Raw genomic sequence first — 27,562 nt, 5'->3', positions numbered from 1 at the left:
GGCTCATCTTGGGCGGCTGCCCGAGGGGTCTCGGCTTTACAACTTTGCCGAGCAGCTACTTGGTCAGGGGCAAACACGTTTGCTAAATTCTACAAATTTGATACCCTGGCTGAGGAGGACCTGGAGTTCTCTCATTCGGTGCTGCAGAGTCATCCGCACTCTCCCGCCCGTTTGGGAGCTTTGGTATAATCCCCATGGTCCTTACGGAGTTCCCAGCATCCACTAGGACGTCAGAGAAAATAAGAATTTACTTACCGATAATTCTATTTCTCATAGTCCGTAGTGGATGCTGGGCGCCCATCCCAAGTGCGGATTGTCTGCAATACTTGTATATAGTTATTGTTACAAACAAATCGGGTTGTTTATTGTTGGAAGCCATCTTTTCAGAGGCTCCTACGGTTATCATACTGTTAACTGGGTTCAGATCACGAGTTGTACGGTGTGATTGGTGTGGCTGGTAGGAGTCTTACCCGGGATTCAAGATCCTTCCTTATTATGTACGCTCGTCCGGGCACAGTATCTTAACTGAGGCTTGGAGGAGGGTCATAGGGGGAGGAGCCAGTGCACACCAGCTAGTCTAAAGCTTTTACTTTTTGTGCCCAGTCTCCTGCGGAGCCGCTATTCCCCATGGTCCTTACGGAGTTCCCAGCATCCACTACGGACTATGAGAAATAGAATTATCGGTAAGTAAATTCTTATTTTTGTTATAAATAGGTATTTTCAAATATGTCCATGAATCTCTGGTAATGTATATATTTTTTCATTCCCTTCCTATGTCTTCCGGGACAGAGAATGGCATAACAACAAACTATGGCCCTCATTCCGAGTCGTTCGCTCGTTCTTTTTTTTCGCATTGCAGTGAAAATCCGCTTAGAGCGCATGCGCAATGTTCGCACTGCGACTGCGCTAAGTAATTCTGCTATGAAGAAAGGATTTTTACTCGCGGCTTTTTGTTCGCATCGGCGAACGTAGTGTGATTGACAGGAAATGGGTGTTACTGGGCGGAAACACGGCGTTTTATGGGCGTGTGGCTGAAAACGCTACCGTTTCCGGAAAAAACGCAGGAGTGGCCGGAGAAACGGGGGAGTGTCTGGGCGAACGCTGGGAGTGTTTGTGACGTCAAACCAGGAACGACAAGCACTGAACTGATCGCACAGGCAGAGTAAGTCTGGAGCTACTCTAAAACTGCTAAGTTTTTTTTGTTCGCAATATTGCGTAAACTTCGTTCGCACTTTTAAGATGCTAAGATACACTCCCAGTAGGCGTAGACTAAGCGTGTGTAACTCTGCTAAATTCGCCTTGCGACCGATCAACTCGGAATGAGGGCCTATATACTTATATGCCGTTCAAATGAAGAATTCACAGATACCAATTACCGTTCAAACTCTAAAGAATGGTGATCTATCATTGGGGCTCACTATTGAAAGAATGTTGTCAGAAACACCATTTGCGGTTCACGTGCGTTTCAAGATTGTACTAAATTCCGGACATTATCTGCTGAATGGAATCCCCACTGAAAGGAAGTGACGCGCGGCTTGAAAGAAAGGAGTTCCGACTTCGGAGTGCGTTCCACGGCATACATGGCTTCCTGGTTCCCACACATGACGAGATGACGCGGACGTGACTTCCGGCGAGAGTGACGCGGCTTCCGGGACCTGATCCCAAACGCGGGAGCGGGCGCAAGTTCAGACGAGCCCGTGAAGCGGCTTCCGTCACCTGAGTCCTAATGCGGGAGCGGGCGCAAGCGCAGAAGAGCCCGCCACACCACAGGAAGTGGGGCGGAAGTACCTGCTGCCAGTACATTCCGTGAACAAATACCCCATTACACTTACCAAACCACTCGTTTTGCAACTTGGTTACAATAATTCGTTTTGTTTTAGACACTTATATTCCACACATTGATTTCATTAAAATATGAAATATACTAAGATCATTGCATTCCCTAAGCATCACTGTGGGAGGAAGTGATGTCACACATAGTCTTCTAATTGATAGGGGTATAAATATGAGACCTGTCCCAATGCTACACTACCCTTGATGAAGTCCTGAAGGACGAAACGCATTGGACATTCCATGACCTTTCCCAGACTGACCTCCTGTACCTAAGATAAGCACTTTATACACATATACTACAAATTGATGTGTACCTTGTACTTTTAGATTTTTTTTTAGTCTCAACTTTCTCCATTTTTTATGAATTTTTATGCTTTAGCATTTTTCTTTTTTAACAAAAGCGTACTATTATTTCTTATATTTTGTAAAATAAATATGCATCTTATATAAAAAAATCTGTTATGTTACTTAAGTAGCTGTGCGCCTGGGAAAAGCCATGCTGCACTGTATGTGGGGCAAATGTAACAGGTAAACAGAAATTTAAATTTGGGTGGAATGTGTCCAAACCTAAATCTCAATTGCAGTGTAACAATAAAACTGTCTAACATTTGTGGGCTACATGTAAAAGCAGCCAGTATTTACTCTGCACTGAAAAAATGTAAATGTATTTTCTCCCCTTGCAGTCCAACATGGTTAGTTCCAGTTACTTGCTTTTTTGCTTTACTTCCAAATCAGAATCACACCCATAGATAATAATTCTTAGCAAGTTAATGGAACATTTATATATGCATTTACGTACATAAAGAGCACTATCTCCAATCTCTCTGGTTACGAATGAACCTGTGTGTTTTGTGAAACCGCCAATGGAACAATTTACTAAACAACGCAAAGCATGCCTTGTTTTTTATGTTTTTTTATTTTTGAAGTTTTGGATTCTCAGAAGAAACTTTTAGTACTAACGATGTGTACACACGGTGAGATAAATCTGTAAGATTTTGACTATATAGTCAAAATCTTAAGGAAAGTTAGTGCACATCCCAAGGGGTTAGGCAGCTTGCGATACTGATTCGAACCCGATGCGCACTCCAGCGGGGTCGGTATCGCAAGGCTAGATAGACTGTGCAGGCAAGTTAGTCTTGACTATCTAGTGTACTATCTACTACAAAATATAGTCAAAAATGGCACTTACTATAGTCAAAATTGTACATAGACAAAATCGAAAGTACAGATAGTCAAAATCTGGGCTTTGGGGGAGTTCAAGATAAATCGCATAATCAAAATCGGGCATAACAAGGATCTCACCGTGTGCACACACCGTAACACCTGACACCACAAACCGTATTTAACCAAAATTACCTAAAGTTTTTGTTTTTTTTACTTGTAATTTCAAAAAGTTTACTAAAAGCATTTGTATGTAACATTTCCTGACAACCACCATCAAATACTCTGTAGTTCTTGCTTTGGTACCATTCCACCTTTCCAAAATGGCAAAAAGAATTGTATACATACCTTTTCATAATTAAAATCCGAAGAACTGAATCTGAAAAAAAAAAAAAAATTCTTGATTTTAATTAAATGCATAAAATGTGTTCCAATGATATGGTTGTCAAGCTATACAAATTTATATTAAAAACTTAACAAGCTACCACATTAAATTTGGTAACATTGTTTTTATTTGATCTGGGTATTATAAACTCCTTTCTAGGGATTGAGTTTGATGGTTTCTATGTCTTTCAAACAAGGGCGCCCCAAGTGTATTGGTGCCAAGATGTGAGAACGGGCAATTTTAGTGCCTTTCCCCATCGTCTGATTCTGTTACTGTTGGTAAACCATAATTACTAAATGGCCACACCATTTGAAATAAACTTCAATCTTTCAAATGATGGTGCCTTTTAGTGTATTGAAGCCAGGATCGGAAAGCTCCTCCCCCATCCCTAGATAATGAGTTATGTAGTGCTGTGGTATATTGTTGGCTCCATTTCAATTCACTTAATTGGAAAAACCACAAGGGTCATCCCCAATTGACCTAGTGGTTTCCCCCTCTAACCAACAGGTCAGTTGGAGATGATCTGTTCAGTTTTTCCAATTAAGCAGTTCCCACCATAGAAATGAATGTAGCCAAGCGGCTCCATTCATTCTTATGGGCAAACTGTGATAGGCAGAGCCTGGGGAGACCAAAGCCAATTGGTTAGCTGTTGTTATGGCAGCAGCTCATTATTGGCTGCTGGGTCCCTCTAGTGACCTTATTCACGTGGCGGCCAGCAGTCGTGTAGTATAAGTGTATGTTATCACACATACACTTGTACATGTCTGTTTTGGATCAGGTTTTTCCTGATTTTTTTTTTTTAACCCCTGAATGCCTACATGGAGCGAAGAGAACCGATCTACACAGGATTTAGGTGAGTATTGGATTTTTTTATTTTACAGGTACCCTATGGATTTCTACATGTGAATGGCTATGTGGGATGTAAGTATACGTATGTAAGTCTGAGTGTGTAAGTATGTTTTATTAAAGTTATACTGTCTAAGGTGTGCTTGTCCTGTGTTTATTGGAATAATTCTTTTACAGTAGAACTACAGGTATCAGCGGGCCCCTTAATGCTCTGCATGCTGGTACTTCTGGTTTTCCAAGTACCAGCATCCGAGGGATGTTTGCCTTGACATGTAGTGTCAATGTAAAATATAATATCTAATCTTATTTTTGCTATCACAGCCCAGGAATGCTGGGGACAGCCCTGGGCTTTAGCCCTTTCCCTTGGGTGCCTAGAGGGGGGACCCCTTTTTTGGGGGGTCCCCACTCCCCAAGGGAACCACGACCAGGGCTGACTGGTTGGGGAGGGGTAATGCCACGGCCACAGTTCCCTGGCTGTGGCATTATCTTAACTAGTGGAACCTGGTGCTGGTTTCAAAAATATGGGGGACCCCTGCGTCCTTTTCCCCTGGTATTTTTGGAAACGGGACCAGTCCAAGAGACCGGTGCTGGTTCTTAAAATACTGGTATTCTAAGAACCAGGACCAGCTCAAGAAGCCTGGAGCTGGTATTGCTTAGGAGTGGGGCCCTGCACAATTTTTTTTTTTTTTGTAAGTAACTGTTTCATTACTTGACACAATGAAGCCTGCACAGATCTCACTGATCTGGCTGGGCTTCATTGTGTCATGTCCGCCAGTGTTTCACACAACACCTCCGTAAAACACTGCTCTGCATTACGAATGACATCTGAAAACTCGACTTGAACAAACACTGTAGCTTGGTAAATTACCAAATTTGTTTGTAAAAAAAAAAAAAAGTTGCAGTCTAAAGCAGCTGATGTCAGCCGAGATTGCTCTCGGACAAAATCGAACTCGGACCATGGGAGCTTAGTAAATTTACCATAATTAACCTATTGAGGTAAAGGGGAAATCAATAAAATATTGCTTCAATAAAATGGTACAAAAAAAATGTTTTCACTGGTTTCAGACACCTGAATTTCTTCAAAACCAGTTATTTTGAAGAGGAATATCTTCCTTACATTCAACTTTTGAAATTAAATGGGAAAGTCTCCAGTCATTAATTAATAAATGGGCAGCTGTCCAACGCAGATAATCAGTCTTTCCTAGTGCGACAGTATGGACTGCTTTCCACAATAACGTGGGCCGCCTGCTATTATATTAGAAAACCAGTCCCAGACTGGTCAGTCCAGGGCTATTGCCTGCTTTTGGTCTTGGCTGCATAAAACCGCATGGCACCCACTCAGCCTGAGGCTACCACCTCTGTGCTGAAAAGCGCTTGGCCTCTTCCTAAGCCATTAGGCACAAACACCTTTTTGGCAGCAATTTCCAAAAGCGGTAATTTATGATTGGCTGAAAGGTAGTCCCAGGAACGCCCTAGTATTTCCATTTGAACGACGACCTGTGTTTTTTGGCGGTGTGGATTATTAGATTTACACTAAAGAGTTCTACAGTCAATAGGTCACCCACTAATAGTAGACATGCATTAGGTTGACAGGCTCAAAAGGTCAACAGGGAAATGGTAGACACCATTTTATTTATTTAGATATTTTTTTTTGGGGGGGTGATTTGGCACTTTTCTGCCACAAAAAAAGTCCCATTAGTGTACTACATCCCCTCGCTTGGCGAGCGAGCTTTGAGCAGGTAACTATTCGCAATCATAGTCCATGTGGACGGTAAAGTATGAAAAAAGAAACTGTTGTTGACCATTGTCGACACCATATGTGTGTCAACCTTCTTTCTTTCTTTTTTTTTTTTTTTGCTTTTTGACCTTGTCGACCTTTTACATGACATTTTGACCCTCTTGACCTAATGCAGGTCTACCATTAGTGTGGACCTTTTTAGTGTAGATCTAGATCTATAGGCCGGATATCGTTTTTTTTATATTTAGGGCAGTCCTATTCATCTGAATCAGCTATCCCATAAAAAATCTGTTTATTTTCCTTTCCTTACTTTTTCCTTCAAGCTGCTATCGATGATGCGATGTATGATTTTGAATTGCTGTGGCTACTGAAGTTACATAACACCTGATGTAGTCAGCAGGGAGGCTTTATCAGGGTTCTGTCTGCACTGACATCCTTCTCCTTCACCCATTTGCCCTCACATCACATGGCATGCTGACAGCTGTGATCCTGTTTCTGTGTACAGTAGATGATGGACTGTGTCTGGTGGCCATTTTTGTTTGGCAGTCTGGGAGATATTGAATAGGAAATAATAATGATAGCTAAGTAAATGCATGCTTAAAACCTTCTGTATGGAATTGCTGCTTCACAGTTAATTTAAAATTGTGTTACTTTTACCCTTTTGATATAGTTGGGATTTCAGAATGGTATTTGTTCTATTAAATGAATTTAATGCAAGTTAAAACTCATTGAGGCCAAAGATGTGACCTCCAGTGACCTCTCCAACCACAAGTATAAATTGCTATTTAACAACCGTGTTAGACATTTCACTTGTATTTATAAATGCCTGTCAGTTGGTTCCTGGCCTTAATTATAGATACGCCAGGCAGCACGTGTGAGCCGAGCGGTGTAGCATCTTATTCATTCAAATGTGTGTCTTAGTAGCAATGGGAAACCGCGTCATGAAACTGCACTGAGTCATTTGATACAGATGCGTTCTCCTACATCTTTGCTGCAGTCGTACCAAACTTGCCCTTTTGGCACACCTAGTGCCATGAGACTCTAACGTTGGACGTCTTTTTTGCTGAGCATGCATCTTAGACGCAACACAATGTGGCTATTGAGCACCAAGAGACTGTGCTGATTAATTTGGTCTGTGACAGTTGTATATCTGCATCTGAATCTTCATATGAAGTGCTGCAATACAGCAGCTGTGGCTTTTTTTCCATGCTAAGTTTTGTTGGGCTGCACATACGGGAGGCACTCGTGATCCTGGCGACACCCCTGGAGGGAGAATAAATACCGTACCGTGGGGGGTTGGGGGTGGCTAGGGCTAATGGTGTGGGGGGAGGGGGGATTAGTGTCTAACCCTCCTACCCCGGGCCCTAACTCTGGCACATGACCACCAGCATACAGCCCGCCGGGATGCCGGATGCATTCTAGATATACAAGTGTCTCATGTCAAATTAATCTGCACAGTCTCTTAGTGTGTCTTTGCTGCATCGTGTTTTCATAATCTCTTTCCTGTAGCATTTTATATGCAGTCGCACACAGAATATAGGCATGCCGCATATCATTTTAATAAGCAGAGTTTGCTTGTGTGTTTTAAGGACCATACACACTTGGCGATTTTGAGCTGAAAGCAGCTAAATTTTGGTGTTTTGAGCTACTTTCAGCTCAAAACCGCCCAGTGTGTATGCCTAAACGATGAGCGCTGATGCGCGCTCCCACTTCATCGCCAGCGGCCGCCATGCATCTACTGGTATTACCAGTAGATGAACGGCAGGGTGAGCGGCTTTCCATAGCGTCCTGCTATGGAAAGCCACTCACCCCCGCTGACATCGCTGGGCAGGGGGGAAAGCGCTTTTCAGCCCAGCGATGTCAGCGATCATCGCTGTGCATACACGCTGGGCCCAGTGTGTATGCACGTTTATGTTTGTAGCGATGTGAATTAGACACTTTTTCGGCAAAAATACACCAGACGTTAGCAGAACTGCCCAGGAACTGCCGGCTCATTCACGGCAGGCATCTCGCGGGTATGGCATACTGAGGCTAGATGTATGAGGTTACATCTGTATGAAGCACAATGGAACTTGGCGTGAAAATTTTTTTTGCAGATGCTGCATTGTAGCGCTTTGTATACTGATTCAGGCTCGGTCGCATGCAGAAATACAAGGGTTGCATATCAAATTAATCAGTGCAGTCTCATGAAGCGGTTTTGTTGCATCTCATTGCAATTAAGATGCACATTTGGGTGAAAAATGTGTTCTGCAAAAGCAGAGTCACACAAGACTTCTTGTGCTGAGAAGGAAAGTTTGGCACGACTGCAGATAGTGTATGTGCATTATCTGTATAAAGATACAGTAGTGAACCTGGAATTTTTATATAATAGCCTCTACACTATCATTTTTCTACCTTTTTAACAGTGTGATATTTTGTAATGTATAACTATCATATCTATGTCAGATCAACAGATGTCATTTTATATCTCCTGACCCTGGTCTCATGGGAGTCCGGGGATTGAGTTTTGTTTGCTCTTATGTGTAAATCACCATTTTATTTTTGTTTTGCAGGTAAGATTTCCTGATGGGGAATCCAAACCTCAGGCGCTGCTTCATCCTTAAGCAATCTTGCCAGGAAGCTATGAGTGACAGCAATGTTTCCTGGTGTCAGTCGTTACTTGTTGTCCTCCTGTTTTCGCGGGCGACGGCAATAAATTCAGAGGCGACTAGTAACCCTAATAACCACACTGCCAATGTTTCTGCACCACTCCTGGAGTCATTACCTGTGATCACATCTATGGTAGATCACATCATTGTGAGAGAAGGGAACAGTGTGGTCATTCATTGCAATATTGTGGGTCACCCTGATCCTCATTTCCAGTGGTATAACTCCAATGGACATCTATTGAATGAGGATGATGGTAAGCTATAACATCACTCTGATCGTACATTTGTGTCTGACCCAAGTAGGCGATAGAGCTTTGGTTATTACAGTCTGCTTTTATTTCTTTTCAATAAATATTCTTTTTTTCTTCCAGAATTATTGCACTACCGTATAACAAGTAAATAAATTAGAATATGCATATCTTGATGGGGGATTTTTTAAATGGGTTTGTTGGCATTGTCCGTGGTAACCTGGTAATAGTTAGTCCCTGGGGCAGTTAGTGAGATGTTCACAGACCAACACCACCTTTTAAAATTGGCCTTAAACTTGGACCTTAGGTTGGACTGTAGATGGAATCAAGGGGGAAAAAAATTCTGATGTAAGATGCCTGTACATGTTGTCACTTCTGTCTTTCATGTCAGAGTATGTCAGGTATGTGTTTCTGCCAGAATGCCCAGGTACATCTCACTGGCTTCCTTTGTGGTCTATAAGTGTCCGTTTCATACATTCGTTAAAGAGAGAGAAACTACCAACCAGTCAGCTCCTAACTGTCATTTGTCAAAAAGCCTGTTCAAACACGACAGTTAGGAGCTTAGGTTGATACTTTGGACGGGATTCAATTCTTTTCACCCCTTTCCACACCCATTCTGTGTCTGCCCTCAGGGGCATGGTATCATTATTTCAGCTCGCTACCCCCGGAGTAGGGAGGCACCCGACCCTTTACACAGCTAAACCTGATCACTATGGGTGCAATATGCACAATAACGGAGCTCATTTTAGAAAGGAAATTGGGCGTGATATATCATTTGAAACCCACCCGAAATCTCTTTCCACTTTATCACTCTCCAAGGCATAATACATACTGTATCCCCCTACATATCAATATGTACTCCAATACACATTTGGCTTTGTTTTGTAACCGAAATGGACTGTTTACAGATCTGCCATAATACTAAAGGTGAATCCAGTATCAAAGTACCTATTTAATGAGATGCTACATAAGCACCAGACAAAACTTCCATGGTTATATTTGTCTTTATTAATTCCCTTATATGATACATGAAATGGGATACTTACCCCTTATTCAGTCTTAGTTTATTGCAGAAAAGTGAATTGTTTTAGTTTCCTGTGTGCCCTTCTGAAGCCTTTCTGAACTTAGCCCTAAAATATGTTGGTTGGTAGGGATCAACTTATGATTCTGTATAGGTACTGTAGATTTTGTTTAGAGTACTCCTACTTCCAGCATGGTGGTCCGTCATCTCGTTTTTCCAGTATGTTTTGCAGAAACCGCAAATTTTTCATCCATCATCGCTCGGTGTGTACGGCGCAAGTGATGATGGATGAAAGATTAACGATTATCGGCACTGCGACCCTGCCTCATTTTGTGTCTCAACACAGCGCAGCAGCAGCACAGGGGGAAAAACAAAAGTTGTGTACAAAGAGACTAGCCAGCATCCACTGCCACCAACGTTGAATGTGACTGTCCCCCATTAATATATAGATAGCTGACACAGGCCAGCAATGTATATATTCTGGCACCACTGCCCACCAACCCAGCCTTATGGGCCCTACACACTTAAAGATTTCACTGAAAGATACGAACGATCTCATTCATTAATGAATGAGATACCATTCATATCTTTCAGTGTGTATGCACCAACGATGAACGATGTGCGACCCTGTGCTCATTCATCGTTGGTGCCGGCTCATTCATACCTGCATGCCAATATGGACAATCTTCACTCCCCCTGTCACCCGGCTCCATAGCAGTGCATGCTAGTATGTACGAGATTGTCCATATTGGCCTGCATGCATAAGCGGCGGGGCACCAACGATGAACGAGCGCGGGCCACGCATCGTTCATCGTTGGTGCATACACACTGAAAGATATGAACTAGTTCTCGTTCATTAATGAATGAGAACGTTCATATCGTTCAGTGTTATCTGCCAGTGTGTAGGGCCCAGAAGATTATGCATTTAAGTCACACACAGTCAGTGGGTAGGATGAATGGTAGGACTGCAGTTTCCCGTTGGCCATTCACACACGTTAGTACACCTAATTTCCTCCGCAGCCAGGCAGCTACCAGTTTGGTCATCGTTATACACTTGGACGTGCAGTTGTGCTGCTGAGTTACCACAGTTTGATATCATGTGCAAAAATGGCACATGTAAGCTGTAAAGTAGTACACACATCACATTATGTTTTCTCTATCGTCCTAGTGGATGCTGGGGTTCCTGAAAGGACCATGGGGGGATAGCGGCTCCGCAGGAGACAGGGCACAAAAAGTAAAGCTTTTCCGATCAGGTGGTGTGCACTGGCTCCTCCCCCTATGACCCTCCTCCAGACTCCAGTTAGATTTTTGTGCCCGGCCGAGAAGGGTGCAATCTAGGTGGCTCTCCTAAAGAGCTGCTTAGAGAAAGTTTAGCTAGGTTTTTTATGTTACAGTGATTCCTGCTGGCAACAGGATCACTGCAGCGAGGGACTGAGGGGAGAAGGAGTCAACTCACCTGCGTGCAGGATGGATTGGCTTCTTGGCTACTGGACATCAAGCTCCAGAGGGACGATCACAGGTACAGCCTGGATGGTCACCGGAGCCGCGCCGCCGGCCCCCTTGCAGATGCTGAAGACAGAAGAGGTCCAGAATCGGCGGCTGAAGACTCCTGCAGTCTTCTAAAGGTAGCGCACAGCACTGCAGCTGTGCGCCATTTTCCTCTCAGCACACTTCACACGGCAGTCACTGAGGGTGCAGGGCGCTGGGAGGGGGGCGCCCTGGGAGGCAAATGAGTACCTATAAAGGCTAAAAATACCTCACATATAGCCCTAGAGGCTATATGGAGATATTTAACCCCTGCCTGATTTCTCAAAATAGCGGGAGACGAGCCCGCCGGAAAAGGGGCGGGGCCTATCTCCTCAGCACACGGCGCCATTTCCTCTCACAGCTCCGCTGGTCAGGACGGCTCCCAGGTCTCTCCCCTGCACTGCACTACAGAAACAGGGTAAAACAGAGAGGGGGGGCAAATTTATGGCGATATTTTTATATAACAAAGCAGCTATAGGGGAGCACTTATTATAAGGCTATCCCTGATATATATATAGCGCTTTTGGTGTGTGCTGGCAAACTCTCCCTCTGTCTCCCCAAAGGGCTAGTGGGTCCTGTCTTCATTAGGAGCATTCCCTGTGTGTCTGCTGTGTGTCGGTACGTGTGTGTCGACATGTATGAGGACGATATTGGTGTGGAGGCGGAGCAATTGCCAAATATGGGGATGTCACCTCCTAGGGGGTCGACACCAGAATGGGATGCCTTTATTTATGGAACTACGGGATAGTGTCAACACGCTAAAGCAGTCGTTTGACGACATGAGACGGCCGGACAATCAATTAGTGCCTGTCCAGGCGACTCAAACACCGTCAGGGGCTGTGAAACGCCCTTTGCCTCAGTCGGTCGACACAGACCCAGACACAGGCGATGACTCCAGTGGTGACGGTGACGAATCAACCGTATTTTCCAGTAGGGCCACACGTTATATGATTTTGGCAATGAAGGAGGCGTTACATTTAGCTGATACTACAGGTACCACTAAACAGGGTATTATGTGGGGTATGAAAAAACTACCTATAGTTTTTCCTGAATCAGAAGAACTAAATGACGTGTGTAATGAAGCGTGGGTTGCCCCTGATAAAAAGCTGATAATTTCAAAGAAATTATTGGCATTATACCCTTTCCCGCCAGAGGTTAGGGAGCGCTGGGAAACACCTCCTAGGGTGGACAAGGCGCTAACACGCTTATCTAAACAAGTGGCGTTACCCTCTCCTGAGACGGCCGCACTTAAAGATCCATCAGATAGGAGGATGGAAAATATCCAAAAAAGTATATACACACATGCAGGTGTTATACTACGACCAGCTGTAGCAACTGCCTGGATGGGCAGTGCGGGGGTAGTTTGGTCAGAATCCCTGATTGAAAATATTGATACCCTGGACAGGGACAATATTTTACTGTCGTTAGAACAAATAAAGGATGCATTTCTTTATATGCGTGATGCACAGAGGGATATATGCACACTGGCATCACGGGTAAGTGCTATGTCCATTTCGGCCAGAAGAGCTTTATGGACGCGACAGTGGACAGGCGATGCGGATTCAAAACGGCATATGGAAGTTTTGCCGTATAAGGGGGAGGAGTTATTTGGAGTCGGTCTATCAGATTTGGTGGCCACGGCTACAGCCGGGAAATCCACCTTTCTACCTCAAGTCACTCCCCAACAGAAAAAGGCACCGACTTTTCAACCGCAGCCCTTTCGTTCCTTTAAAAATAAGAGAGCAAAGGGCTATTCATATTTGCCACGAGGCAAAGGTCGAGGGAAGAGACAGCAACACGCAGCTCCTTCCCAGGATCAGAAGCCCTCCCCGGCTTCTACAAAAGCCTCAGCATGACGCTGGGGCTTCTCAAGCGGACTCGGGGACGGTGGGCGGTCGTCTCAAAAATTACAGCGCGCAGTGGGCTCACTCGCAAGTAGATCCCTGGATCCTGCAGATAATATCTCAGGGATACAGGTTGGAATTAGAGACAGATCCACCTCGCCGTTTCCTGAGGTCTGCTTTACCAACGTCCCCCTCCGAAAGGGAGACGGTGTTGGAAGCCATTCACAAGCTGTACTCTCAGCAGGTGATAGTCATGGTACCTCTTCTGCAACAAGGGAAGGGGTATTATTCCACTCTTTTTGTGGTACCGAAGCCGGATGGCTCGGTAAGGCCTATTCTAAATCTGAAGTCCTTGAACCTGTACATAAAGAAGTTCAAGTTCAAAATGGAGTCACTCAGAGCAGTGATAGCGAACCTGGAAGAGGGGGACTTTATGGTATCCTTGGACATCAAGGATGCGTATCTCCACGTTCCAATTTACCCCTCACACCAGGGGTACCTCAGGTTCGTTGTACAAAACTGTCACTATCAGTTTCAGACGCTGCCGTTCGGATTGTCCACGGCACCTCGGATCTTTACAAAGGTAATGGCCGAGATGATGATTCTTCTTCGAAGAAAAGGCGTATTAATTATCCCATACTTGGACGATCTCCTAATAAGGGCGAGGTCCAGAGAACAGCTAGAGATGGGATTAGCACTGTCTCAAGAAGTGCTAAAACAGCACGGGTGGATTCTGAATATTCCAAAATCCCAGTTAATGCCGACAACTCGTCTGCTGTTCCTAGGGATGATTCTGGACACGGTTCAGAAAAAGGTTTTTCTCCCGGAGGAAAAAGCCAAGGAGTTATCCGAGCTTGTCAGGAACCTCCTAAAACCAGGAAAGGTGTCTGTACATCAATGCACAAGAGTCCTGGGAAAAATGGTGGCTTCTTACGAAGCGATTCCATTCGGCAGATTCCACGCAAGAATTTTCCAAAGGGATCTGTTGGACAAATGGTCAGGGTCGCATCTTCAGATGCACCTACGGATAACCCTGTCTCCAAGGACAAGGGTGTCTCTTCTGTGGTGGTTGCAGAGTGCTCATCTATTGGAGGGCCGCAGATTCGGCATACAGGATTGGATCCTGGTGACCACGGACGCCAGCCTGAGAGGCTGGGGAGCAGTCACACAAGGAAGAAACTTCCAGGGAGTATGGACGAGCCTGGAAACGTCTCTTCACATAAACATTCTGGAACTAAGAGCAATATACAATGCTCTAAACCAGGCAGAACCTCTGCTTCAGGGAAAACCGGTATTGATCCAGTCGGACAACATCACGGCAGTCGCCCATGTGAACAGACAGGGCGGCACAAGAAGCAGGAGGGCAATGGCAGAAGCTGCAAGGATTCTTCGCTGGGCAGAGAATCATGTGATAGCACTGTCAGCAGTGTTCATCCCGGGAGTGGACAACTGGGAAGCAGACTTCCTCAGCAGACACGATCTTCACCCGGGAGAGTGGGGACTTCATCCAGAAGTCTTCCACATGCTGGTAACCCGTTGGGAAAGACCAATGGTGGACATGATGGCGTCTCGCCTCAACAAAAAACTGGACAGGTATTGCGCCAGGTCAAGAGATCCGCAGGCAATAGCTGTGGACGCGCTGGTAACGCCTTGGGTGTACCAGTCGGTGTATGTGTTTCCTCCTCTGCCTCTCATACCAAAAGTATTGAGAATTATACGGCAAAGAGGCGTAAGAACGATACTAGTGGTTCCGGATTGGCCAAGGAGGACTTGGTACCCGGAACTTCAAGAGATGATCACGGAAGATCCGTGGCCTCTACCTCTAAGGAGGGACTTGCTTCAGCAGGGTCCCTGTCTGTTTCAAGACTTACCGCGGCTGCGTTTGACGGCATGGCGGTTGAACGCCGGATCCTAAAGGAAAGAGGCATGCCGGAAGAAGTCATTCCTACTTTGATTAAAGCAAGGAAGGAAGTAACCGTGCAACATTATCACCGAATTTGGCGAAAATATGTTGCGTGGTGCGAAGATCGGAGTGCTCCGACGGAGGAATTTCAACTGGGTCGATTCCTACATTTCCTGCAATCAGGATTGTCAATGGGTCTCAAATTGGGATCTATTAAGGTTCAAATTTCGGCCCTGTCGATTTTCTTTCAAAAAGAATTGGCTTCAGTCCCTGAAGTCCAGACCTTTGTTAAGGGAGTGCTGCATATACAGCCTCCTGTGGTGCCTCCAGTGGCACCGTGGGATCTAAATGTGGTTTTGGACTTCCTAAAATCTCATTGGTTTGAACCACTAAAAAAGGTGGATTTGAAATATCTCACATGGAAAGTGACCATGCTTCTAGCCCTGGCTTCTGCCAGGAGAGTGTCAGAATTGGCAGCTTTATCTTACAAAAGCCCATATCTGATTTTCCATTCGGACAGGGCAGAACTGCGGACTCGTCCGCATTTTCTCCCTAAGGTGGTGTCAGCATTTCATCTGAACCAGCCTATTGTAGTGCCTGCGGCTACAAGTGACTTGGAGGACTCCAAGTTACTGGACGTTGTCAGAGCATTAAAAATATATATTGCAAGGACAGCTGGAGTCAGAAAATCTGACTCGTTGTTTATATTGTATGCACCCAACAAGATGGGTGCTCCTGCGTCTAAGCAGACGATTGCTCGTTGGATCTGTAGCACAATCCAACTTGCACATTCTGTGGCAGGCTTGCCACAGCCTAAATCTGTAAAGGCCCACTCCACAAGGAAGGTGGGCTCATCTTGGGCGGCTGCCCGAGGGGTCTCGGCATTACAACTTTGCCGAGCAGCTACGTGGTCAGGGGAGAACACGTTTGTAAAATTTTACAAATTTGATACTCTGGCTAAGGAGGACCTGGAGTTCTCTCATTCGGTGCTGCAGAGTCATCCGCACTCTCCCGCCCGTTTGGGAGCTTTGGTATAATCCCCATGGTCCTTTCAGGAACCCCAGCATCCACTAGGACGATAGAGAAAATAAGATTTTACTTACCGATAAATCTATTTCTCGGAGTCCGTAGTGGATGCTGGGCGCCCATCCCAAGTGCGGATTATCTGCATAAATTGTACATAGTTATTGTTAACTAATTCGGGTTATTGTTGAAGGAAGCCGTCTTTCAGAGGCTCCGCTGTTATCATACTGTTAACTGGGTTTAGATCACAAGTTGTACGGTGTGATTGGTGTGGCTGGTATGAGTCTTACCCGGGATTCAAAATCCTCCCTTATTGTGTACGCTCGTCCGGGCACAGTACCTAACTGGAGTCTGGAGGAGGGTCATAGGGGGAGGAGCCAGTGCACACCACCTGATCGGAAAAGCTTTACTTTTTGTGCCCTGTCTCCTGCGGAGCCGCTATCCCCCCATGGTCCTTTCAGGAACCCCAGCATCCACTACGGACTCCGAGAAATAGATTTATCGGTAAGTAAAATCTTATTATTCCAGAGCTGTGTTATTTCCTGCTATTCTGATGTGTATTCTGACACAGGAAATTGCAGCCCTTGTTTTCTTCTCAGATCTGATCCCAGCCTGTGGCAGCAGTTTCTTCAATAACCTGCTTAGCCAAAGTGAAGAGCAAATAGATGATTTCAGGGGATTTGTTCTAATAGTGTTAGATGTTGGTGTTTAATGTGTGAATTTAATAGCTCAAGTGACCAGTATTGTTTAATAATTGATTGATAATAGATCTATATTTTTAGTATTGCTAATCTAATTTTTAGAGTTAAACGCAACAAAAAAAAAAGTCTGAGTTTTATTATAAACTTAAATGAATGTGCATGTATAGTTTTTGTGAAGCATTGTGCTCATTTGTCTGCTTGTATGGGAATGCTTGGCTTTGCACATGAGAAGTGGCATCACCTTTAAGGGGTGGAATATGGTGTATCTTCTGATGGAGAAGGCAGGGTGGCCCTAGTTAAGTTCTTCACATATGCCACCAACTTGCAGAAACAAGGTTTTGTTTTGCAATTCGAAATGTTTAAATAAATCCATGGGGCAGATAGCACACACTTACAGGAACGCAGACACCCTACCTGTTCGCAAAAGGGAAAGTGCCAGGAGTCATCCTATGCTCTCAATAGGATATACTTTGTACTGCCCAGGTGCTTGTGTTGTGAGTTAACACATTATAAATGTACAAAACTACCATTGTAATAAATAATGCAAACACTGAGTGATATAATAAGATAGTCTCCTAGTCCTCCTCACATATTAGAAATATATTAGGTTGGAATAAGATATATTTTAGGATAAGAGATGTGTTTTTTAATCAGAGTGGTCCTATAGTAGTAATAGACAAGACTCGCAGTGGTTCTCAAGCTGTGTGCCGTGGCACCCTGGGATGCCTCAGGACACTTGCAGGGGTGCCTTGGATTGGTGGTTCAGGACCAATTTAAATTATTTATGGTCAATGTAATAGGCAAAACCAGGCCACCAATCATAAAACATGTGGACAAACAGAGACAAATCTTGGCCCTCACCAGACAATAGAACCTAAGGATGATATATAAAAACATATATTTATTTTTACATTTCTAAATAAGAAACTTTTGGCCTAGGGGTGCTGTGAAAACAATTCTGATACTGTAGGGTGCCGTGATTCAAAACAATTTGAGAACCTCTGGGCTAGAGTGACATTCTATCACTATGCATTTCCAGTAGCACTCCCAATCCTACAAATGTAGGAAACTCTCCACTTTGCCAGGCAGTTTCTAAGGGTTAATGTGCGAGAGGCAGACTAATAGGCACAGCTATGCATTAAAAAGGTACTGCACCTTCCCATTTTTGTACCTTTTTAAGTCACCCTTTTTGTATATCCATTTAAAAAGTTGAATTTAGAAGCTATAATTGTACCACATTTTTCATTATGGTCATTATATCCTTTCTCTTTTTGGGAGGCAGAGCAGGTTCTTATTCCAACATTTATGGAGAACTATTGGTTGTTGCAGTGCATGTCTCATTAAATAGTATCAGTATGATATGCCGGCTGTTGGGATCCCCGGCGGTCAGCAAGACGCCGCTGGAATCCCAACATCCGGAATACCAGCGGCGAACGCAACATGTCCCCTCATGGGCCAACTGTGCTCGCCATGCTTCAGGCCCGGTGGCAACCTTTGATCACCACACTAATCTATTCCCCCTCTAGTTCTGGCATGGTCCACCACCTGAGTGGGGATTCCAGGCGGCGGGCGGTATTCCCCCCCCCCCCCTACCCCCGCCAGCATTTCACTTGGTGTCAGGATCCCGGCAGCCTGCAAATAACATATGAATCAATATTGATATGTAAGTCCATGGGGACAAGTCCATATCAAGGTGTCCTTTCTAGTAGCAGGTACTAATGTGATGTGCCCCCTAACTACTCCTGGCATCTGCTGGAAACTCTCATGTCACATATTCCTGCAGTAGAACCAGGGGCATTTGGAGAGCACAGAAGTTTCCTTTTAAGTGGTACTTCTAAAGAAGAAAACCGCACACCTCCCTTTTTTAAGGGGCTCTTAATGCTAGAAAGTTTCACACCTGCCATTAGTAGTCCTTCATGTACTATCCCACCCCCATATACTACATTATGTCATGGTGTGCTTTATCTGAAAGTGCATATTTTCTTACCAGCCACAATGGCGGAGAAGCATAAACTACAATAAAATAATTTAAAAAAAGAATACATATACCAGAAAAATTCCTATATGATGTGATGAGATCAATGAGTTTAATAACTACATCCACTTAGGTCCACTTTTTATAACCATACACTTGTCTAACTGATGGATAACAATTAAAGTCTGAGTTAATTAATAAGTGAGTAATTTAATAACTTTGTAGTTAATAATTCCTAATATGTGTAAACTTTTTTTCCCCCAGCTGATAAATGGTGGATTCTGGATAGTGGACTATTAAATATAACCAGTGTATCATTTGAAGATCGAGGGAAGTACACGTGTGTTGCTAATAACTCCCATGGCACTGTGAATAATACAGTTACACTGCGAGTCATCTTCACCTCTGGTGATATGGGCATCTACTACATGATCGTCTGTCTGGTTGCTTTTACCATTGTGATGGTGCTGAATATAACAAGATTATGTATGATGAGCAGTCATCTAAAGAAGACTGAGAAAGCTATTAATGATTTCTTCAGGACAGAAGGAGCAGAGAAATTACAAAAGGCTTTTGAGATTGCCAAGAGAATCCCCATTATCACTTCTGCCAAGACACTTGAGCTTGCCAAAGTTACTCAATTTAAAACAATGGAGTTTGCCCGATATATTGAGGAGCTGGCCAGAAGTGTGCCCTTGCCACCACTTATAATGAACTGTAGGACAATCATGGAAGAGATCATGGAGGTGGTTGGTCTAGAAGAAGCAGGACACATGTTTGTTAGACAGGGAGCTGTTGGTCAGGAAGTTTGTGATGTGGATGAAGTCTTCACCATCCCCAATGCTCTACAGCGGAGTGATTCTCCTACAGGTGATTCGGATGCCTCATCTCTCCATGAACACCCTCGGCAAATTGCCATAGTGGTGTCTGTACATCCAATGGCCAAAAAACAGTGCTTAGATACAGAGTCCCAGGACAGCATTCAGTCATGTGTTAAAGAAGACTCTACATCAAAAGAATGTGCACAAACCAGTGAACCAAATGCACCTCAGCAAGATCACACTACTACATGTATAATATATGAAAGCCATGTCTAGATAGGAAACCTATGCATATCATTTATAGGCACTCAGAGCACCTTTGTTTTAGAGAAGATGTTAAAGAATTGCCACTTAGCCTTACTAGAAGAAACCACCATTTCTTCCCCAAATCCAGAATCCTATTGTGGCTGATCTGCAGGAGCGTATCTACCCTTTGGCAAGAAATGCACTCGCTAGAGGCGCCTGCCAATTGGGGGTGCCGTCTGGTGATGCCACCCGCGGCCAGGGGGTAGAATGACCCTTTCTTATGACTAGCACTATCATTGCTGCAGTCTGTGCAGCTGCCCAGAGCGTTAGGATGCTCCGGTGGTGCTGCACTTCCTGAAGCTGCCAGCCCCGCCCCCGCTGTGTGATGTCGTGTGGTCAGGAGGCAGCAGTGTGCACTGTGTAGGATCAGTAGGGAGTGGGAACATAGATGTGCGCCAGAGCCATCCGCCCATCCAGCAGCATACTGTATGTGTCCTATTAATGTCCCCCTGCGGCGGCGCCCGGTGTGGATTACTGAAGGTACAATCATGGTTCCCGGCTCTTCCTCATGGCTGTCCTTTATATGCGATGATGCCATGTAGTGCGCACGGGCTCCCGCTGTCTCCCCTGTACTAGGCATGCATTATTAGTAGCCGAGCTGCGCACAAACATGGGCGCTCCTCCTAGGATGACAGTGACAGGTGGCCACGGCTCGGTAGCATAACCAGGAAGCAGCTGTGAGCGACTATGTTTGAGGGGGTAATATTATAAAATTATGAATATATTAAATTATATTACAGGCAGTGTATATAGTTCTGTAGAAATGAATTATTATATGTGGCAGACTTTGCCAACTCCTATCTGATCCTGATCCCCAGTGTTCCCTAAACCTAACCCCCCCCTTGCTGCAACCTAAACCTATCCCTCCCCCCCCCCCCCCCCACAGAGCCTAACCCAAACCCTCCCTATGGATGCTTAAATGTAATGTCCCCTCCCCGCAGCCTAACCCTAACCTCCGAAAATGCAATCTGAATGGTCATGACATTACCCGACTACTCCCAGTTACCACCCCAAAATGCTGTCTACCTGTCACTCTCTTTGTGACTAATTCCTCTGTGAGAGCACTATTGCAATATAATCACTGCGGCTCATACGCATGCGCAGTACAAAAACATCGACTAATTTGCATACAATACCACTTTGCGACCACATCTGATTGACCCTCCCTAAACGTAAACCCCCCGCCACCCCTCCTCCCGGCAGCATAACAGTAACACCACCGTCCCCTGCAGCCTAACCCTAACCGTCCCCTCTTATAGCCTACCCCGGTCTCACTCCTGCAGCCTAAACCAAACCATCTCCCCGGTGCGCTGAATCTGCATCCTTATGTGGAGGCAGGTCACGGGTCATACTGTTGTGACATCAGAGGACCTAGCCCACTTGGATCTAGCATCTACCATTACCAGACATTTACTGCATTAGCTCTGCCTCAAGACAGCATGTATCAACCACTATTGTTGTACTGTGCCAGAGAGCCTGTACAGCTGTAATTATTCTGAAAATATGGGGGGCACCAGCCCCTTACTTTGCCAGGGGCACTCGGACCTCTAGATACACCCCTGCTGATCTGCAGCTTTGCTCACTGCTAGAGTGGAGACCTATGGCATTACATTATTGCTAGTACCACTGGAATTTCACTGCTACATATCTGATGTTAATATAGTGAAATCTGTCTTTGTCACACTACAGAATCATAGTTATACATTTGACCTTTTGTGTTTATTGTATTTATTATTTTGTTGCTGATCTACGTGTAAAATTTCTAACATGTCCTGATACATTTGTATTGTTTCAGACTGAGATAACCTCTCTAGTGAATGCCAAATATAGCAGGGATCAAATGCTTGTCTAGTGGCTTACTTGTTTGTCATGACTGTGTGTCTCTGCCGCATTAGAAGCCCATGGACCTCATCAGCAGATTGCTGCACTTCTCTCTTCAAGCTTAATGTCTGGTAAAGACGCTCACGGCAGGCTTTGATAACAGATCCTTCCCTAGTGCATCCCTAAAAGAGACAACAAGCGATAAGAGACAACAAGCAATGGTAGGTGGGTGACACAGGAATGACAGTCCAACAGCACCTTAGTTTCCTATGCTTATGATTACAGTTTTACTTTCATCAGGGATAAAACCACAAGAATACCTTTTAAATATCCTTCAGTACTGTAGTGTGCAACGCAGAGTGCACAGGAATCCTGCCAGGAGTGCAGCTGAATGACCTCACCTTTATGTGCTCATCAACATAACAACCTGTATATAAAAACCTAATTTATCAGGTCAGGAGCTAAACCCTTCTCACTGCTATGATCAAGACTATAATATACTGTATACAAAGTGTGAGTGTAGTGCTAGTCAATAATTACATGTTTAGGCAGAATAATTAAATAGCACTAATAATAAACACTGTTGAAGTCTAATTCATAATAAAAGGATATGAACTTGCATTAGTCAATATGTGTCCCATTGTAGAGCAATCTCCATTTGTTGTGCTTTGGCCTTGTGCTTAGGATCATATTCCTGCTGAAACGTGAACTTTTATCCAAGCTTAATTGTCTAGCAGTTTTACCAGCCCCAAAGAATACTTGGAGTTGCTCTGAGCTGGGGCAATGGAATACATTTTACACCAGTCATTTGTTATTACTATAATTTATTGGCACATACCGTACCATATTGGAAGAGCATAATTGAGGAGGAACCGTCCACTTAAAGAGTGGATATACTGTAGATGACCCATACTGTATTGGGAAGCAGTTAGCTTCCCGACGGACGGGATCCCGGCGGTTGATATACCGACGCTGGGATCCCGAGTCTCGAAACCAGCACCGCATGGGATACTGGCGTCACAATACCGACAGCCGGCATCCCAATCGCCTTGACAGCGGGATGTGCTGGTGTCCTGCCGTGGGGACTGGAGGTTAGGTTTAGTCATGAGAAGGGGGGTTAGGGTGCAAGGCCGGGAATGTTAGGGACCGGGAAGGAAGGGTTAGGTTTAGGCACATAGAAGAGTTAGGCATTAGGAGTGGGCACCACCCGGGAGGGTTAGGTTTAGGCACCCACAAGGGAGGGGTAGGGTAGGGGGCAGAGGAGGGTTAGGGTACTTTAGGGGGGGCTGTTGGGATTCTGATGGACAGGATGCCGCTGTCTGAATTCTAACCGCCGACATCCCGTCCATCGGTAAATCATACTGAACCACTGTATGTTCTCATAGCAGTAGCAAGAGCTTATTGAATGTAAATGTAATTCAGGGCACTCTTTCAATTAGAGAAAGAAGCAGATGTAACCAGCGGTACAGGATTTAATATCACTAAAAAAAAAATTATGATGATCCCATCTCTTGGAAAAGTGTTGATGTGGATTGATACGCACTGTAATATAATAACACTTTGGGGCTGGGCTCTTAACAATGCCAGGCTACAGATTTAAAGAATTGCTTCATAATTGAATAACTCCTTAGGAGTTTGTGTATACTTTCCTAGACACACCCTAGGAACTGTACAGAGCTGCCGAAATACAGTAGATCCTGCCTGACAGCATTATAAGTATGTCATCTTTATTTCTAGCTTACAACTTCTGAAAATGACAATAGCATAAAACACTAAAAGTTATCTTTCTCTACCTTCAGTCCAGAAAGGCTATATGTACAGTGGTCATTTATATTTATAGGAAGGCGTGGGAAAATGTATCCGCCAACAGGAGTCATGGGAAATGATGCCTGCTGTGAGTGTGGTTTAGGCAAATTATAATTCTGCTTGTCTAGGTGTGTGGCTTTATTCTGAATTTATTACATCAACTGGACTCAGTTGTTTTTAACAAAAATGGGAAATAAACACCGTACCGGGCACACAAGACACTTTACTAGGCACAACTAATGCAGAAGTTGTATCTGTTCACTGCAAACACCAAGCAATTATGAATATCAATAATATTACATATGAAAGACTTCCAGTCCCAATTAGTGTGCTATTTACCAAGGATTATGTGTTGGCACTCAAATGAAACAGGCACTGCCATAGTTATGCTTTCATTGCAGCCATGCTAGACTTTGTAGTGGTTGTTTCAATCAATAAACACTGGCATTGAAGGTGTGAGCTGGGAGCTTCCCTGATTTCATATGCTAGGGTCTACAATAGAGGCACTAAGCCATCACTGAGGCCACAAAGTCCCTGGTAAATTAGTAGGGAGCAGTCTTATGCTTATAGTTTTAGTTCACAAAATGGCTGCCTTCATGATGTGAGTGGCTGCAGTATTTATTGGAGTCATTGACCTTTACATAATGACCTCATTGAGATAATATGCTTTTGGCTCATGTAGAGTTGGATGCATTCTATGTAAAAAAGAAAAAGCAGGTGTAAAATGCACCTAAAAGGTATACTTTGCACAATAGCTTATACAGGAGAAACAATAGTATATGCTCTAGGTTAATTCTAGGATAAAGCAGTAGCACCAGGAGATGTAGCATGACAATGTTCGTAGTAAGCGCTAAAGCAGCAGTACCCTTCCTGCAGAAGCCACACTAATAATTAAGATACTATCTGCTGAAGGTAGCAAGACACCATTAGGAGGGGCTGGCGATCATCATCAGTGTGTATCTGAGTTTCCATAAGATATGTGTCTCCTAACAGGCTCCTAGGCATCTACACTCTGGTCTTTCTAAGTTACGTTTATGAGAACACAACTTTACTGCACATTGGGGGTCATTCCGAGTTGTTCGCTCGCAAGCCGTTTTTAGCAGCTTTGCACATGCTAAGCCTACGCCTACTGGGAGTGAATCTTAGCATAGTAAAATTGCGAACGAAAGATTCGCAATATTGCGAAAAGACATCTCTGTGCAGTTTCTGAGTAGCTCCAGACTTACTCGGCATCTGCGATCAGTTCAGAGCTTGTCGTTCCTGGTTTGACGTCACAAACACACCCAGCGTTCGCCCAGCCACTCCTCCGTTTCTCCAGCCACTCCCGCGTTTTTCCCAGAAACGGTAGCGTTTTTTCTCACACGCCCATAAAACGGCCTGTTTCCGCCCAGAAACACCCACTTCCTGTCAATCACATTACGATCGCCTGAGCGAAGAAAAAGCCGTGAGTAAAATACCTAACTGCATAGCAAATTTACTTGGCGCAGTCGCAGTGCGAACATTGCGCATGCGCACTAAGCGGAAAATCGCTGCGATGCGATGAAATTTACCGAGCGAACAACTCGGAATGACCCCCATTTATTATACTTCTGGAACCTTCCCTCCATGCAAGATGCAGCAAATCTGAATATGGATGAAGAAAATACTGTTATGTATGTGGAAATGCACACACCCAATTCTTCATGAACCCCATAGTGCATAAAGAACAGCTCTTGCATTGTCGGTTACGCACGTTTAACATTCTTTGTGCTTGTCCTTGTGAATAACAATAGAGGGTTTCCTCTTCAATCCTTTATGACCATGCCTGGTGAAGCAGAAATTCCAGCAATGGAAAACATTGTGGAGAATGCACTTACTAAGATTTCTGCTCCAAATTTATTGTGCACTTCAGCAACTGTAAACTGGCCATTAAGATTCTTAAGTTTTCTCAGTGTGGATCATAGGGTCGACCACTATTGGTCGACAGTAAGTCGACACCCAAAATAGGTCGACACAAGCATTAGATCGACATGAGTTTTTTTGGTGTTTTCTTCGTAAAGTGACCAGGAACCCCAATTAGTGCACCGTGTCCCCTTGCATGACTCGCTTTGCTCGCCATGCTTCGGGAAAGGTGCCTCGCTGAGCTCGGCAAAGGTTACCATTCCCAATTGTAGTCCACGTGGATCGTAAAGTATGAAAAAGTTTTAAAAATGTGAAAAACTCATGTCGACCTTTTGTCATGTCGACCTAGAAACCTTGTCGACAATGCATGTCGACCTAATGACTGTCGGCCTAGAGACCGGATACCATTTTATCAACAGAATCCTGCAATATTATACACTATAGACAGCTCGTGTCATAGAGTCCGCTATGAAGTAGTTTATACAGTACAGTATATGGGATAATTTGTCTCCAGTTAGGCAAGGTGTGCCAAATGTATACAGTAATTGGAGAAAACAGCTACAAAACTTAGTTATTACTTTACAGTATAAACTTAAAATATTAAAAAAAACTTACATTTTCATAGGATGTGCAAGTTGATCACAATTCATTGCCATACAGTTTTATACTTTTATCATAACAATACAGACCTGCACTATTGTAGAGCAATTATATCAAATGTTTTATTTTGTAACTGACGGAATGTTCATCATCGTCCTTCTCTACCTGTAAACACTTGGGCCCTCATTCCGAGTCGTTTGCTCGGTATATTTCATCGCATCGCAGTGAAATTCCGCTTAGTACGCATGCGCAATATTCGCACTGCGACTGCGCCAAGTAATTTAACAATGAAGATAGTATTTTTACTCACGGCTTTTTCTTCGCTCCGGCGATCGTAATGTGATTGACAGGAAATGGGTGTTACTGGGCGGAAACACGGCGTTTCAGGGGCGTGTGGTTAAAAACGCTACCGTTTCCGGAAAAAACGCAGGAGTGGCCGGAGAAACGGAGGAGTGTCTGGGCGAACGCTGGGTGTGTTTATGACGTCAAACCAGGAACGACAAGCAGTGAACTGATCGCAGATGCCGAGTAAGTCTGAAGCTACTCTGAAACTGCTAAGTAGTTTGTAATCGCAATATTGCGAATACATCGGTCGCAATTTTAAGAAGCTAAGATTCACTCCCAGTAGGCGGCGGCTTAGCGTGTGTAACTCTGCTAAAATCGCCTTGCGAGCGATCAACTCGGAATGAGGGCCTTGGTTCATTAACTGACCAAATAATCATTATGTGACAGGCATGGCACAATGTATTAATTGTGAAATCTTATACTTTTTTTAATTTCTGTCTCAAAGCAATCTGTGTAATACCTGCTTAGGAAGCAAAATACATTAAACTATTTACTGCAAAAAGTGTTTTATTTGTTTTTGGAAAGTCAATGTTCATTCACAAGGTTGTTCCTTATTATACATAATATTAAAACCTAATCATTTAAAAAAAAGTTTTTAGTTTGTCGCAGAATCGGGTCTCTGATCTTATTCAGCCACTTTACGAAAATATCCGCTTTATACTGTTAATTCATTGCCTTCTATACTTGGGAACTCAAGAAAACAAGGAAAGTGACAACAAATATGCTCAGTAGTGGATTATTGTGGCATAACTTGTTTTTTCAGCTTTTCCCCACATATGCTGTGTCTGTGATTATTGAACCATTTTCTTGGGGTTAGAAGTATGTTGGGTTCAGGGCTTAAAGTGGTCCTGGAGAGGTGGGGGAACTCGTCTCCCACACGACCCCTCCCGCTTAGCGCACGCCGAAGGCGCGCGCTGCAAAAAGGGGTGTGGTATCATAAGGAAGGGGCGTGGCCACACAAAAGTACCCCCAATTCAAAATACTGTCACAGTAGCACAATCTTCTGGGGCCTGGGCACTATGGTCAGCTAGCAGCCTGGGGATGGAGAAGACAGCGGTTACCTTCACAGTGTGGTGCTCTACATGGCTATGTACCTGGCGTAATGGTCGGAACGGCCCTGAGTACATTG

At 44.3% G+C, this 27,562-nt stretch overlaps 1 protein-coding gene across 1 annotated transcript in view; it reads left to right on the top strand.

Annotated features, from left to right (window-relative positions):
- The window catches only part of MFAP3L (microfibril associated protein 3 like), a 75,050-nt gene extending 52,628 nt beyond the window's left edge, over positions 1–22,422 (top strand). The window contains exons 2-3 of the mRNA XM_063920631.1: positions 8,516–8,865; positions 19,118–22,422. Coding sequence (XP_063776701.1) covers positions 8,529–8,865; positions 19,118–19,950 — 1,170 coding nt within the window. The 5' untranslated portion in view covers positions 8,516–8,528 and the 3' untranslated portion in view covers positions 19,951–22,422. The remainder of the gene's footprint in view (positions 1–8,515; positions 8,866–19,117) is intronic.
- The last annotated feature ends 5,140 nt before the right edge of the window (positions 22,423–27,562 follow it).

The sequence above is a fragment of the Pseudophryne corroboree genome, chromosome 1 (assembly GCF_028390025.1).
Source record: "Pseudophryne corroboree isolate aPseCor3 chromosome 1, aPseCor3.hap2, whole genome shotgun sequence".
Taxonomy (NCBI): domain Eukaryota; kingdom Metazoa; phylum Chordata; class Amphibia; order Anura; family Myobatrachidae; genus Pseudophryne; species Pseudophryne corroboree.
Note: the sequence above shows the minus strand (reverse complement) of the source record. Positions and strands in the feature narration are given on the sequence as shown.